The sequence below is a fragment of the Falco punctatus genome (genome assembly GCF_963210335.1).
Source record: "Falco punctatus genome assembly, chromosome: 18".
Taxonomy (NCBI): Eukaryota; Metazoa; Chordata; class Aves; order Falconiformes; family Falconidae; genus Falco; species Falco punctatus.
This window is the reverse complement of record NC_137598.1, coordinates 2,536,372-2,550,287: the sequence shown is the minus strand read 5'-3', so window position 1 is coordinate 2,550,287 and position 13,916 is coordinate 2,536,372. Positions and strand designations below refer to the sequence as shown.

At 54.6% G+C, this 13,916-nt stretch overlaps 1 protein-coding gene across 3 annotated transcripts; it reads left to right on the top strand.

The window, feature by feature from the left end:
• Positions 1-298: 298 nt before the first annotated feature.
• On the top strand, positions 299-12,688 carry UBQLN4 (ubiquilin 4). Of its 3 annotated transcripts, XM_080368861.1 has the most exons (11): positions 301-506; positions 2,430-2,581; positions 5,068-5,273; positions 5,602-5,864; positions 7,121-7,279; positions 7,986-8,211; positions 8,606-8,745; positions 9,197-9,280; positions 9,893-10,008; positions 10,569-10,746; positions 12,048-12,688. In XM_080368861.1, exons 1-11 carry the CDS (start codon positions 357-359, stop codon positions 12,198-12,200), a joined length of 1,827 nt encoding a protein of 608 aa, XP_080224987.1. In that variant the 5' UTR covers positions 301-356; the 3' UTR covers positions 12,201-12,688. The 3 variants fall into 3 exon arrangements, with proteins under 3 accessions (XP_080224989.1, XP_080224988.1, XP_080224987.1); XM_080368863.1 differs by lacking the exon at positions 7,121-7,279 and having other exon boundaries at positions 299-506; XM_080368862.1 differs by lacking the exon at positions 9,197-9,280 and having other exon boundaries at positions 300-506.
• The last annotated feature ends 1,228 nt before the right edge of the window (positions 12,689-13,916 follow it).

The following is a 13,916-nucleotide window of genomic DNA, read 5'->3' as shown; positions in this document are numbered from 1 at the left end:
TCCGGCTAATGGGGGAGGCAGGATGGGTCCTGCCAATGGGGGGGTGCAGGAGGCATCTGGTTAATGGGGAGAGGGCAGGATGGGTCCGGCTAATGGGGGCGTGCGGGAGGGATCTGGCTACTGGGGGTGGGGGGACACAGGACGGATCCGGCTAAGGGGGCTCTGCCGGAGCCCGGGGGTGTGGGCAGTTGCCCCCTCCTTGCCCCGCCCCGCCCCCGTCCTGCCGCGGTGCAACTCCCCGCCGGGCCGCCAGGGGACGGTAACCCCGGCGCCGGGGGCCGTGACGCCGCTCTTGCGCGGCGGCGCGCGCCGCCTTTCTCTGGTGGCGGCCCGGGCTGGCGGGGCGGGCGGCGAAGATGGCGGAGCCGAGCGGCGGCGGGCCCGGCCCCGGCGGGGAGGGCGAGGCGGGGCTGGTCGGCCCCGGCGGGGCTCTTATCCGCGTCACCGTGAAGACCCCCAAGGACAAGGAGGAGATCGTCATCGCGGACGGCGCCTCCGTGCGCGAGGTGCGGCGGGGGCGGGCCTGGGCTGTGTGGAGGGGCCGGGGGGGGCCTGGCTGTGGGGTGAGGGGGGGGCTGGGAGGGTGAGGGGTTGGGGGGCTGAGGGAGGGGGCTTTTTGGGTATGGAGCTGGCTTTGGGGAGGGGGGAGGGCTTTCGAGGGGGAGTGAGGGGCCCCGAGGAGCGGGGGAGCCTGGCTTAGGGTGGGAGGGTGGGACTGGGGGGGCTTTTGGAGGCCTGGCTCTTGGGTGGGGGGCATGGGGGGTGGTTGGGGGGCACCCCTGGCCTTTGGGGCCTGGTGGGAGCCAGGCTGTGAGGGGGCAGGGGGATGTGGGTGAGGGCAGGTGCTTGGGGGGTGGGTGGGGGGCTGAGGCTGGGAACAGCCTTGGGGGAATGGTGCTGGGGGCAATCCGTGGGAGGGTTTGTGGGTGTCAGAAATAGGGGGTGAGGGGCTTGGAGATTGGGTTTGAGGGGGATGGTGGCTGGGGGTGTGTGTCTGTGGGCTGGGCTGTGTGGGGAGCGGGAGGGAAGGGCGCTGCGATGGGGGGAAGTGGCTTTGGGGGCAGAGCCGGATGGGTGCGTGGGGGGTGCTGGGGGGTGGGTCCAGACACGGGGGGGCTGAGCCCGTGGGTGAGAGGAGCTCCATGAGTCTTTGGGACGAAGGTTGGATGGAGAGGGCTCGGATGGATGGAGAGGGGCAGAGGGCTCGGATGGATGGAGAGGGGCAGAGGGCTCGGATGGCGCGGAGGAAAGGGGTTGTCACCCCACACGTGGGCTGGGGGGGGGTCTGCTCCTGCGAGGGAGCGTCACCGGGCACGGTGGCACGGGGTGAGCGGAAGGGCGCTGGAATTTGCAAGGACTGGCTGGAGGACCGACGGAGCAACTGTGCCCACTGGGGCAAGGTGGCATCGGTGCGGCTCTCGGCTTGCTGCGCGCTTTGGTCTGGGGTGTAGGGCAGGAGGCTGTGGTGTGAAGGACCCGGTGGGCATCTCTGGGGAGTGGAGCCGTGGGGTAGGCAGGGGCTGTAGTACATGTGGTCCTCCTGCTTCTTCCCGGAGCCCGTTGCTATAAGTGGGATATTAGTGACAGCTTTGTACGGAGGAGGGCATGGAGCTCTGCGGCCGGGATGAGCCAGGGCTCCGGGCTGCTCTCCCAGGTGTTGTTTTTGAGGATTCTGGTGCGAAGGCTGCGAGCTCCTCTGGGACAGGTGTGCGCTTCGCTTTCCAGCCTGGCCTTCCCCTCTGAATTTCCTGTAGGTTTCCAAATGCAAGGCTTTTTTTTTCTTCCCAAATCAACTTAGGAATGCCCCAGCTGGGCTAGCAGTGACAATCTTCTTGGTAGGTGTTCACCCCACCCCATCTCCCAGTGAGGAAGAGGTGTCGGTGTTAGTGGCATGGCGTGCTCCTAGGGAATTCGGTTGCAGAAATAGGAATTGGAGAAGACCTAGTTTATTTCCATTGGCTGGTAAAGGATTGTTCCCTTTTCCATAGAGCTCTGTCCTGTATTAAATCAGAGTTGGGCTTTCCTTAGGAAAAAAAAAAAAAAATAATCAAATGAGCAGAGACAAAACCAGTTCAGTCATTCAGAGGATAAATGGTGTGTTTGGATTAGACCTAAGAGACACAGTTGATCTTGCTTTGGAAGCCTCCAGCTCTTCTTGAGGTAATTGCTCTATTCTTTCTGAAATTTACTCCACGTTTTGTAAGTGTAGAGCTTGTCTTTGTGTTTGTTGTTTTTTTTTTTTCTTAACGCCTCAGACATCCTCAGCAACTGGTGACTGACTTGGTACCTGCATGGGCTCCTTTTGGGTGAGGTACTGAAGGACTGTCAGTTCCTTATGCTGTTTGCATAGTGGATATGATATCTGGAGTATTAGCTTTAAATTTCTAGTCTTGGTCCTTTGCCTGAAAAATATTTCGTTTGTTTTTCAGTTCAAAGAAGAGATTTCCAGGCGGTTTAAAGCCAAACAGGATCAGCTGGTTCTGATCTTTGCCGGGAAGATCCTGAAGGATGGAGACACATTGAATCAACACGGGATCAAAGATGGGCTGACTGTGCACTTGGTCATTAAGACTCCGCAAAAGTAAGAAAGTTTTTCGTTGGGGGGGGGCTGAGAGTGAGCGGATGATGCGAATAAATGATGGTGGAGCATTTCTGCCCTGTGGCTGAAGCAGGCGAGGCCAGAGCTCTGCCTTTGGAGCGTGTGCGCGTCTGGCAGCGGCGATCCGGCAGGAGAACTCTCCCAGGCTCTCCCTGCTGTGGCTCTGCCACGCAGCTGTGGGGTTTATCGCTCTGCCTCTTCTCCCTAAGTTACACCACCGTGTAAGTTTGTGGCGAGTGCCTGAGGGGGTTGACTCTTCTTTAACACAGCTCGTGTATATGGCTTTGTGTATTTTGAGCCTTTACAATTTAGTAATCTTGAAAAAACCCGTTGAAACTTAATACTAGTTCTAACAGAGAGAAGTTGCAGGTAACAGAAATTACTTTCCCAGTGAATTCGTGTTGAAGTTAAAATTAACACCCAGCTTTTCTTTTGCTTCTTATGACGTCCTCTGCTCTAAGCCAGTGCTCACGCTCTTAGGGGTGCCGTGGGAGGCACGCCGCGCGTGCAGAGCAGTGTCTGCGCTACCTATAGGCGCTTCTGCACGGGCAGGTGCAGACAGGTGGGTGCTCCTCAGTGAAGATTTGGGGTGTACGACCACCTGCCCGCAGCGCTGTGGTTGCTAGTTCCAGTATGGGACTGTGGGCGCGCCCTGGTAGCTCCCAGTTTGAACGCGGCTCACTTGTGTCCGTCTGCACCGTGTTGCTCAGCCTGAGAACGGGGCGCAGGATGGATGGCAGGGTCCTGCAGGGTCAGGCTTTTCCCAGTGCTGCCCAGTGGAGTGGTGGGCACAGCAGGTTCCTGGGAGCAGTCGCTGTACCTCAGGCGTAGCCTACATCTCGTTGATCTCAAAACCCCCTTCGCAACCATTTCTTGGGCTTCCTGCTGTGGTTTGATCGGGCTCCTGGTGAACTAACAGGCTGCATCTATTTGTGCCGTTCTGCTGTCCCCTGGGAGAGCTGCCTTACTGGCTTAGTCAAGATTAGTGCTTGCTTTTTTTTTTTTTTTTTTTCCCTTCTTCTTTTACCCTCCTCTTTTTTTCCCCAAAGACAACCGTGTGTATTGTCAGCTTCAGCAGGAGGCCTCTCTCTGGATTCTGCATCTCTAGGTAGCCTGATAGTCTGGTGCTGTTTACCACTGTCTGAACCATTTCAAAGGGTAAACAAGAGAGCTGTCCTGGGTTGCTCCTTTTTTCCCCCCTCTAACAGTCACAGATAACTGCTTACTGAAGACATTACAGCCTCTTCCTGTGCTGAGAGAAACCAAGTGACCTTTCTCCAGCTTCCTTCTTCCTTTTTTGTTCAGCTTCCTATTTGTTTTGTTTCCCCGCTCTCTGCCTCCCTCTCGGTGGCTGCTGGTTTTCAGCAGCAGTCAGGTGAGTCTGGAAAGTGGACAGGGACCTTTAGGTTTGATTTTTAAAATCCTAGAATAAGAGTGAAAAAAGAAAGAGAGTTAGAGAAAGGAATCATTCTTGGTTTGGAAAAAAAATAATCAAAAAATTGTTGTTCTTATTTACTTGTCAGGGGCATAATAGCATTATTTGAGGCGAGTTAAATGAATTTTGTGGTCTAATTTCATGTGAAAGCTCTTCAGCACTAGTCCAGGACTCACTGCTGTGTCTGCAGATGCCTCAGAGAATCTTTAAATGTTCTCTTTTTCAAATTCCTATAAAAATCCTGAGGAGGAACTGTGATTACAAGGTACTAGCTTGGGTTGGTTTCCTCAATAAAGCTGATGTCCAGCATCTGCTGCACTGTGGCTTCTGGCACAGCATCTGCATGTGTGTATTAAAAGAAGCTCTCGTCAACTTGTGTTGGACGGGGAAGGCTTGCATGCGAGGTACAGCCAGTGGCAGAGACGTAAATTCGTAGCCAGGCTGGCCAGAAACATTCGGTAGCTTCGTGGGACAGATGCTAGCTGCCTTGTGCCTCGGTTTCCCGATCTGGAGAGTAATGCTGATCCTTATTTTTGCCCCCAGGAGCACTGGTAGGAATATGCAGTGCATGGGAGGATTTGCAGAAAAGTAGTTTCTTGTTTACCCCATGCACTAGCCCTGCTGTAACCTCCTGTGGTTTCTGTGGGAGCAGCAGGAGGATTTTCCTGTTTGGAGCGAACTCATTGCTCAAGGATATAGCTGAGGTAAATAGTTCAGTGCGATTCAAGGAAGAGCTAGATGCAACTGGGGGTAAGACCAGTCAAGCCGCTTCGTGTGGGCCAGGATAAAATGTCAGAGGCTGTTCTGCATCAGGGTGGGAGGCAGATTCCAGCAGATGGAAGGCATCTGGGAGCACAGCTGTGCCTCCGTGCAGGCAGGGATGGAAGCAGCCAGGGCTGGCTGCTGTGGGGACAGCAGGCGTGAGGGGAGGCTTGGTCAGTGTGGGGTGCGCTGGCCTGTGTCCCCCACGGGGGACTCTGCTCACCGCTCCTGAATCTCAGGAGTTTTAACACCTTCTTTTGTTTCTTTGCAGGGTCCAAGATTCAACATCTGCTGCTTCTGCCCCCAATGCTGCTTCTGCCCCCGCTGCAACCCCTTCTTCTCCTGCTGCCCCGTCTCAGCCTTCCACATCCAGCAGCGCCGTTTCTGATGCGGGGAGCGGCAGCAGACGGAGCAGTGGGTCAGGGACCATGGGAGGTCCTGGAGACGGAGGCCCTAATAGTGCTACATCCATCCTGTGTAAGTGGTGGCTGCCAGAAGGTGTGGCAAGAAAGAATTCCCTAGGGTTAGACCAAGGAGTCGAGGTTCTTGACCCCTGGAGTTGTCTCTGCTTGCTTCGCATGAGTCGCTTCCACCGGTGTACCGTGGTTTCCCTGTTCAGGACAATGCCCAAGCCCTTAGTAAAGTGTGTGTAGGGGGTGTCCTCCCTTGGAGCTGGCTGCCGTAGGGATATGGGATACTCCTAGGTTAGTGTGGGTGCAGTTCAGCTGATGTGCTTGTCCTCTTTTTGCAGCTGCCGACAGTTACTGACTCACGCCTCTCTCCCCGTGTGTTGTTCCCTCTCCAGCTGGCTTTGGCGGCATCACTGGGCTGGGCAATCTTGGGATGGGCTCTGCCAACTTCATGGAGCTCCAGCAGCAGATGCAGCGGCAGCTGATGTCCAACCCAGAGATGCTTTCTCAGATCATGGAGAATCCCTTGGTGCAGAACATGATGTCTAACCCTGACCTCATGAGACAGATGATCATGGCCAATCCCCAGATGCAGCAGCTCATGGAGCGAAATCCAGAGATAAGCCACATGCTGAATAACCCGGAGCTCATGAGGCAGGTGAGTCAGTACGCCAGGGCCTCTTTAAAGCATGTTCAGGAGCATCTTTGTGGACCAGCTTTAGTGTGTCCTCTGCAAAGGGGGTGTGTGAATTGCCAGATCAGTGATTTTAGAGATCTCTTCCTTCCTGCTGTAAGCTCCCCACAAACAGATGGTGGTCTCGAGTTCTGTGAATACTGATTACTCAACCCACATACTTGCAACTCTTTATCTCCCTTTCAGGGCTATTGAATCTGTCATGTGTTGGGCAAAAAGGGATGCTGGGATCATCCTGGCGTGCCGCGTACAAGGCTACAGGGTTCTGATTCAGGAACAGGAGTAAAAGCAGTCACAGAGCAGTGAAGCTACCGCAAAAGCTTTTTGCTTCTCTATTTCTCTTGATAAAGTATTGATTGCAGAGCTGTGCAGGCGATATTTTACTACCTGTATCAGCAGAGAGTGCTCCTAGTCGTAGGCCAGGATCCCAGAGGTCTCAATTTTCTGTACAATCCCAGAACTGAGAGGACCCATGCCTTAGAGGACCGGCTGTCTGGAAGACTGAAGGTTCATCGGAAGGGCAGCGTAAGGGTTGAGTGAGAGCCTGCGTATTAAACAGCCCTTGACAGGACTCTGCTGTTCCCCCAGGAAGACTTGTCAGGAGGTCTTTCTGGGTTGGTGCTGGACGAACCTAGTTTCCATCTGCTTCTCGGTTATCTTTCAACTCTGCCAGCCGTACGTGAAGTGCCAGAGCTGCGGGACTAAATTGTGAATGATCCGTACTTAAGCAGCTCCCCAGATGAGATCTGGATCTCCCTCGCGCAGGGGAGACCCATCAGAAGCCCGGAGAGGGTGAATTTCTTGGGTTTCTTGAAATAGGAAGGATCTAATCTCTTCCACCTTCTCGGTTTTTGAATGCAGTCCATCTCCTTTGAGTGGGAACATATGGGTGTTAGATGTTTGGATGTCCTGATACTGCTTAGAAACAAAACAGTCTCATCCAGCTTGAATTGAGGTTGAGAAGGAAGAGAGCTGAGCAAGGATGGGAGGAGCCAGGATCCCTGGGCTCTCTTTGCTTGGATAAAAGATATCTCTGCTTTCTGGCTGTGAAACGGGTTTAATTATACTCTTTTCTTGTGGGAGCTGAGATTTAACTCTTTCAGTGCTGGGCTGGTAGATCACTAGAATGCCACTGGGCTGCTTCCCCAGCCTCTTGATCCACTCTGGTCTTCTGTGGTGCACGTGGGCCTGAGCTTTCCACGTTTTCCTCCTTCTCCCAGACAATGGAATTGGCTCGTAACCCTGCCATGATGCAGGAGATGATGCGGAACCAGGACCGCGCTTTGAGTAACCTCGAGAGCATTCCAGGAGGATACAACGCCCTGCGCAGGATGTACACGGACATCCAGGAGCCCATGTTTAGCGCAGCCAGGGAGCAGGTACCGGCTGCGTTCCCGTAAGCGGGATGTCGTGGGCTGAGCACGGGGAAGGGGTCCTGTGCTAACGGGGCACCCTGAGCAAGGTTCTTCATCCCCTCCCGCTCTAAACGATGAATGCAGCCACTAGCGGGAGGACGTTGTGCAGCGCCTGGTTTTATTGCGTGGTTTGGTGTATCGGAGACGGGACCTGCCCTCACTCCTGTGCTCCTCGGGCAGGCTGGATGCCAGCCATTGCCGATGGGAAGGCCCCAGAGCTTCGTTAAGCGCAGCCCTCTGCTCCCAGCCCGGCTGGCTGTATTAGCTCAAGCCTGACGCCTTTGGATTGGAGCTGGCTGAGATCCAGCTGGCTCAGAGCGCAGGAGGAGGGAGCGCAGGTCTGTCTGCAAAAAAGCTGTGCAGACATACTCCAGTCTAGCATTACCTACTGGTATGTCCGGGTGCTGATTTTACATGGATGTTTTGAAGCCCTGCGTTTGGGGAGCCAAATGGAGGGCTGTGGTCACTTCTTGAGCCTGGTCTTTTTCTGAGCGAGGTGCGTCGTGGATTATGGATTTCTCGGGAGGCAAATTACGGCATGTGCTTAGCAAATTCTGGACCTGGATGAATATGATCGGCTGTTTCCTAGCTCCGGTGGTGGGGTTAGTCCAACATTCCCTGCTGGGGCTAACTGATGACGGCTATTTCTTTTTTTTTTCTTTTTCCCTAGTTTGGCAACAATCCTTTCTCTTCCTTGACGGGAAATTCTGATAGCTCGAGCTCTCAGCCTTTGCGGACGGAGAACAGAGAGCCGTTACCGAACCCCTGGAGCCCCACGCCCCCTGCTTCCCAGAGCCAGGCACCCAGCAGCGAAGGGAGCACTGGCTCGGCAACCACCCAAAGCACACCAACTGTATCCAACCCCTTTGGGCTGAACGCTGCTAACATTGGGGCTGGTACGTAAGCAAGAAAGGAGCCAGAGGGTGCTACTGACTGAACAGGTCGCTGCTCTCCAAGGAAGCCCGAGTTCCCTCTGGTGGTTGAGTGCTTGTGCGTGGCTGCTCTCCAGATGAATGAGTCGAGCCCAGTTGCAAGCACAAATGGTTTTTTTTTTTTCTGGTGTGCCAGTCGGAGGGTTACTGGGGGAACTCTGGTGTCCCTGCAGCCCTCGAGAGCATGGGAAAGTGGCAAGCAAAGCACTGCCATGGTGTCCACCACGATATTCGCTGTTGGCCAGGGGATGAAGTAAAAGCGTTGCTGTTACGTGTCAGGTTGTACTTCGAACATTGCGGCGGTGCTCAGGCTTGTAAGCAGTTTTCCTTTTGTCTTCTCTTCCCTTTCCCCTTGCAGGCATGTTTAACAGCCCAGAGATGCAAGGACTCCTGCAGCAGATTTCTGAAAACCCTCAGCTGATGCAGAACATGATCTCTGCCCCTTATATGCGGAGCATGATGCAGACTCTTGCCCAGAACCCGGACTTTGCAGCACAGGTAAAAGCATTGCAGTTGTCTTGTGTTGTCAGACGGGCTGTGAGCGCAGTGCTGGCGAGACCCGTCTGCTTCTGTAGTTGCAGTGGTTCCCCCTGCAGAAACTGGAGAGCTGAGTGAACGTAGACAGTTCTGTTGTATTTCTCAATAGCCTGAAGGCAGTCACGGTACTGAATCCTCTGTCTTAGCAGAGCCCCTGATAAAAAAAGGTGGCTTTCCAAGGGACACGGGGATGGCCCTTCCTCTTGCCCACGGCCAAGTGGCCCCTTGTTCAACACTGCTGCCAGGAACTGAGCTGTCTTATTTCAGTCCCCGCTAGCAGGGGAGCGTGTTGGAAGCCCAGGGAGGGAGTCAGGGGCATGACTGACTTGTTCATCATGGCTTAGTTACGTAGAGCTTAACAGCCAGTGGCAGAAACCCTCTGACCCTACCTACCTGTGCTGTCTCTTGCTAGATCATGGTAAATGTCCCCCTCTTTGCTGGGAATCCACAGCTTCAAGAACAGCTCCGCCTTCAGCTCCCTGTCTTCCTGCAGCAGGTAAAGGCCCCTGTCTGGCCCTGCGCTGCTCTCGGCCCCGGGGCTCCAGAGTTTTTCCATCCTCCGTAGGAAAGGGAGTATCTCAGCTGCTTAGTCAGGCCGCGAGGACTAGGAAGCATGTGGGCTTGGGTGGTTGGGGATGTGGAAGAAAGGGGTTTGCACAGGGGAGAAAGGAAGAGCTTGCTTAGACGAGGCAATCTAAATTAAGTAATCTAAATTACCTAAAGGTGGACTTTCCAATTAGACTAGTTAAGCTACATCAAACCCCTGTGTGGACAGTCTCTCCCTGTAATGGGTTTACAGAAATTAAAACAGCTAATTGTGCTAGAGCAGCTGGTTCACTCAAGTAAATCAGATAAAAATCACTTTTCATTCCAAAGGCATGCGCCCCCACTTCTAATCTGATTCACCTAGTTCATTTAGACAATCTGATCTAAACTCTTGGAGTATCTCTGTAGAAACCCTGCAGTCTGGAGACTTGACGGAGGAACCAGGCTCGCTCTGGCTGCAGCTCTGGGCCGATTCCTGCTCGGATGTAAAGCTGGTGGATCTCTGGCTGCCGAAGCTCTTGCTGTTTCGGTACCGCGGTGTCTTTTTTGCCTTTGTTCCCAGATGCAGAACCCAGACTCCCTCTCCATCCTCACTAACCCCCGCGCCATGCAGGCACTTCTCCAGATCCAGCAGGGACTCCAGACGCTGCAAACGGAGGCCCCAGGACTAGTGCCAAGGTAATAAGCGTTTCAGAGTGGGTTTCTGCAGGCAGAGCTGACGTGCTTGACACCAGCAGGCAGACTGGCTGTTGATTCATCGAGGAGGTCTGCTTAGGCCACTCCATCATGGGGACTTCGGCGTGTGTGTGCGCTCCGCCTAATTAGCGCTTCCTGCTTGTTTGTACTTGACGTGGGAAGCCCTTGACCCTTTCTTTTTGGTGGAAAGGTTTGGAAAGCGCTTGGGTCCCTCCCCCATCTTTCTTTGCCATAGTTCCTATTGGCTGAACTCAAGATTTTTCTCTCTCTGGAGAACAGCATGAGCTGCACAGCCGCGACGTGGGGCGGGTACGTTGGGGCAGGCTGCTCTGGGTCACGTGCAGGCTCTGCAGTTCCTTTCAGGCCTTCGCCTCCGTTAGGATTGCTTCCTTCCAGCACCGCGTGCGAGCGGGATGTCGATGCAGCCGGTTTAATTTACAAAGCTGTCCTGTAGTCCGGACCTCAGCGAGGGCCGGCGTGGCAGAGCCTGGTCACCCAGAAGTGCCAGCTTGCCTCTGAGCGCGCCCTGCCTTCCTCTGCAGCCTCGGCTCCTTCGGCATGCCTCGAATGCCCCCGTCCTCCACAGGAGGAAGCACAATCCCGGAGAACCCCGTTCCCTCCGCTTCGACGCCGGCCAGTGCCTCTCCAGCTGGGGGTGGTAACCCCCAACAGCAGCTCATGCAGCAAATGATCCAGCTGCTGGCCGGAGGAAGCTCTCAAGTATGTAACGCCCAGCTGCATGCCAATACACTTCTGGGGAGGGACGTCTCCAGGGTGAGCTAGAGGTTGTACCCAGTGCCACCCCGCTCTAGGATGTCCCCAAAAAGCATCTCTTGGTGTGGTGGGTTGACTTTGGCTGGATGCTGTTGTCACTGCCCTCCTCAACAGGACAGGGGAGAGAAAATAAAAGGCTCGTGGGTTGAGATAAGGGCAGGGAGATCACTCAGCAATTACCATCACAGGCAAAACAGACACTTGGGGAAATTAATTTATTACTATTCAAATCGGAAAAGCACACCTTCCCCCACCCCTCCCTTCCTCCTGGGCTTAATTCCCAAATCCTCAACCTCCTCCCCACAAGGGGACGGGGAATGGGGGTTACGGTCAGCTCATCACACGTCGTTTCTGCCGCTCCTTCCTCCTCACACTCTTCCCCTGCTCCAGCGTGGGGTCCCTCCCGCGGGAGACAGTCCTCCATGACCTGCTCCAGCGTGGGACCCCCGCGGGGCCACGGGTCCTGCCAGCAAACCTGCCCCAGCGTGGGCTTCCCACAGGTCACAGCCTCCTGCGGGCACCCCCTGCCCCGGCGTGGGGTCCTCCCCGGGCTGTGGGTGGGGGTCTGCTCCCCCGGGGGCCGGGGGCACAGCCTGCCTCGCCGGGGGCTTCACCTCCAGCTGCCGGGGAATCTCTGCTGCGGCCGGGAGCGCTCCTGCCCTGCCCTGGGGGTCTGCAGGGCTGCTGCTCTCACAGTCTCGCTCCTCTCTTCCCCTGATGCAGATTTATTTTATTTCCCCCCCTTCTTAACACGCCATCAGAGGCGCTGCCACCATCGCTGCGGTGGGTCCATCTCGGAGCCGGCTGGCATTGGCTCTGTTGGATGCGGGGGGAAGCTTCTGGCAACTCCCCGAAGCCACCCCTGTAGCCCCCTGGCTACCAAACCCTTGCCAGCAAAGCCACTACACTTGGCTCCGGCGCTTTACGCTAAGTTTGGTGTCTCAGGCCGGCTCCTTTGGGGCGTAGCGACCCTCTGCAGAGGTTTGAAGCAAAGAGTGTTGGGGGGGGGGGTGCTGGGGATCCAACCCCCTGCGCTGCCGTCACCGTTGGGACAGAACTTGGCCTCCCCGTGGGCGGCAGCGTGGGGAGGTGGGTAACGGGCAGCGTGGGGAGGTGGGCAACGTCGCTAACGAGCCTGGGGTGTCTCCGTCCACCTAAAGCTGAGCTGGGGGTCCCTGCTCAGCCGTTGTTGGTGGCCCTGCCCGTCCTGGCTGACACTTAAGGTCCTTTGTCCTTGCCCTCTGTAGGCGCAGAGTCCTGAAGTGCGATTCCAACAGCAGCTGGAGCAGCTGAACGCCATGGGCTTCATTAACCGTGAGGCCAACCTCCAGGCGCTGATTGCCACCGGTGGAGACATCAATGCAGCTATTGAGAGACTGCTGGGCTCCCAGCCTTCCTAAACTCTTGTCATGCTGCCCCACAGACGTCAGCACATGCATCCATACACATGCACAGGGGGATCTTTCAGGAAAGCCCACCATCATTTTCATATCTGACAGCTGTCCCATGTATTTAAAACAAAAAGATACAGCTTAACCCCTGACCTTCCTACTAAGTTAAGATTTCATGTTGAAATGCTCTTTAACTGGCTTGTATGTGGATTCCAGTTCTCATCGTGGCCACAGAGACTTCAGATGTGTATTTTTTCCTAAATATGCCCTCTGTCTCAGACACTCTTCTCTCTCTCTCTAGATGGTAGAGGCGATACTTCTAGTTACTTACCTGAATGATTGTGTTTTGAGTAGCTTGATTTTAACTGTACATGATTCCCTCCCCTAGCCCTCCTTTCAGGCAAATATTTAAAAACTTGAGCCAAGTTTGGGTTTTGGTTATTTCTCCCAGCATCTTATTGGGAATGGATCAAAAGAAAAAAAAAAAAAGAAAATAATTGAAATTACCTGGAAATTTCTGATGTCATTTGTCTTAATGTTCCATGGGATGACCTGAGCCTGTGTCCCTTGCACACAGGTGCTTCTGATCTCCTGGTGGAGGTTTTTATGGGCATGAGAACTACGTCGGAGGCGCGGCCTTTTTACACTCTTGGGATGGTGTAAAGGAGCCTGGATGCCTTCAGGGATCAGGCTTGCTGTTCTTGAACCGGAGTGGAAAGTGCCGTGCGGAAGAACGTGTTTGAAAGGTGTGTTTCTGCCCAAGCAGTTTTAGTTCCTGCGCAGCGGTGTTGGAGTGGGGTGGGGGTGGGGGGGTGTTGACTCTTGTGCTCAGCCGGCTCATTTCTGAAAGCCTAAAAACAAAAAAAAGGAAATTGAAAAGTAAGTTAACGACCTTTTTCGCTTCACTGGAAAATGTTGAAGTTCATGTTCTTCCCAGTTTAGATCCATCCTCCATTCCCTCCCCGCCCCATTTTGGTGTGTTTGAATGTTACAACTCTCCAAGAAACTCCCCGAGGACCAGCAGGGTGATATTTCCCCAAGAGCCTCCATGGCTGTGTAATTTGCATACCATTTTTATCAAAGAAAAATAAATGCGCACAACCATCTGTCTCCCTGCACTCCATGTATCTTCCTTGATTGCCACGCTGAAGTTGATCGAGATCCTCTAATTACTCGTGATTAATCTGTCTTGTCCCTCTTGCAGGTAGCGTGGGGCATCGCGTGACCCCCCCCCCCCCTCCCGCCCGGCCAGGCATCCTTCCCTCTTGTGGCAGGAAATTTTTTGACGTTTTTAAGAAACGCTGCTGAAACTTTGCCCAAAATCTGGCCCGTTTGGAAATTTCCTTTGGATTAGGGGCTCTGAAGGATGTGTAGGACGAGCTACCGGCCGCTTGGTCCTGCTGGATTTGGATAACGTGACTTTACAGAAGCCACCAAAGCCACCCAGAGGGGTTTGCTCACGGCTGGACGGTGCCGGTGCCCGGGGAGCCCTTGGGCCACCGTGTGCACGGTGGATTTTACCCCCAGCTTTTCCATAGCGAGGTTAGCTGGCTGTTGGTACTTTTTATTTATTATTTGCCCCCCCCCCCCCCCCCCCCCGCCCCGCAAAGTTTCTTCTGGTAGGGGAGGATCGGGCAGTGAGAGGAAACAGGAGGAATACCTGTAAAAAAACCTGCACCCAGCTTGCTCCAGAGTTGGAGCTGGGATCTGTCGGTGCTCTGCGGT

Bases quoted from the DNA above. Each gene is read 5' to 3' on its own strand.
- UBQLN4 (XM_080368861.1), top strand. From the start codon at position 357: ATGGCGGAGCCGAGCGGCGGCGGGCCCGGCCCCGGCGGGGAGGGCGAG. The intron at 5,274-5,601 runs GTAAGTGGTGGC...TTCCCTCTCCAG, and splicing joins TAGTGCTACATCCATCCTGT to CTGGCTTTGGCGGCATCACT. The intron at 8,212-8,605 runs GTACGTAAGCAA...TTCCCCTTGCAG, and splicing joins CGCTGCTAACATTGGGGCTG to GCATGTTTAACAGCCCAGAG.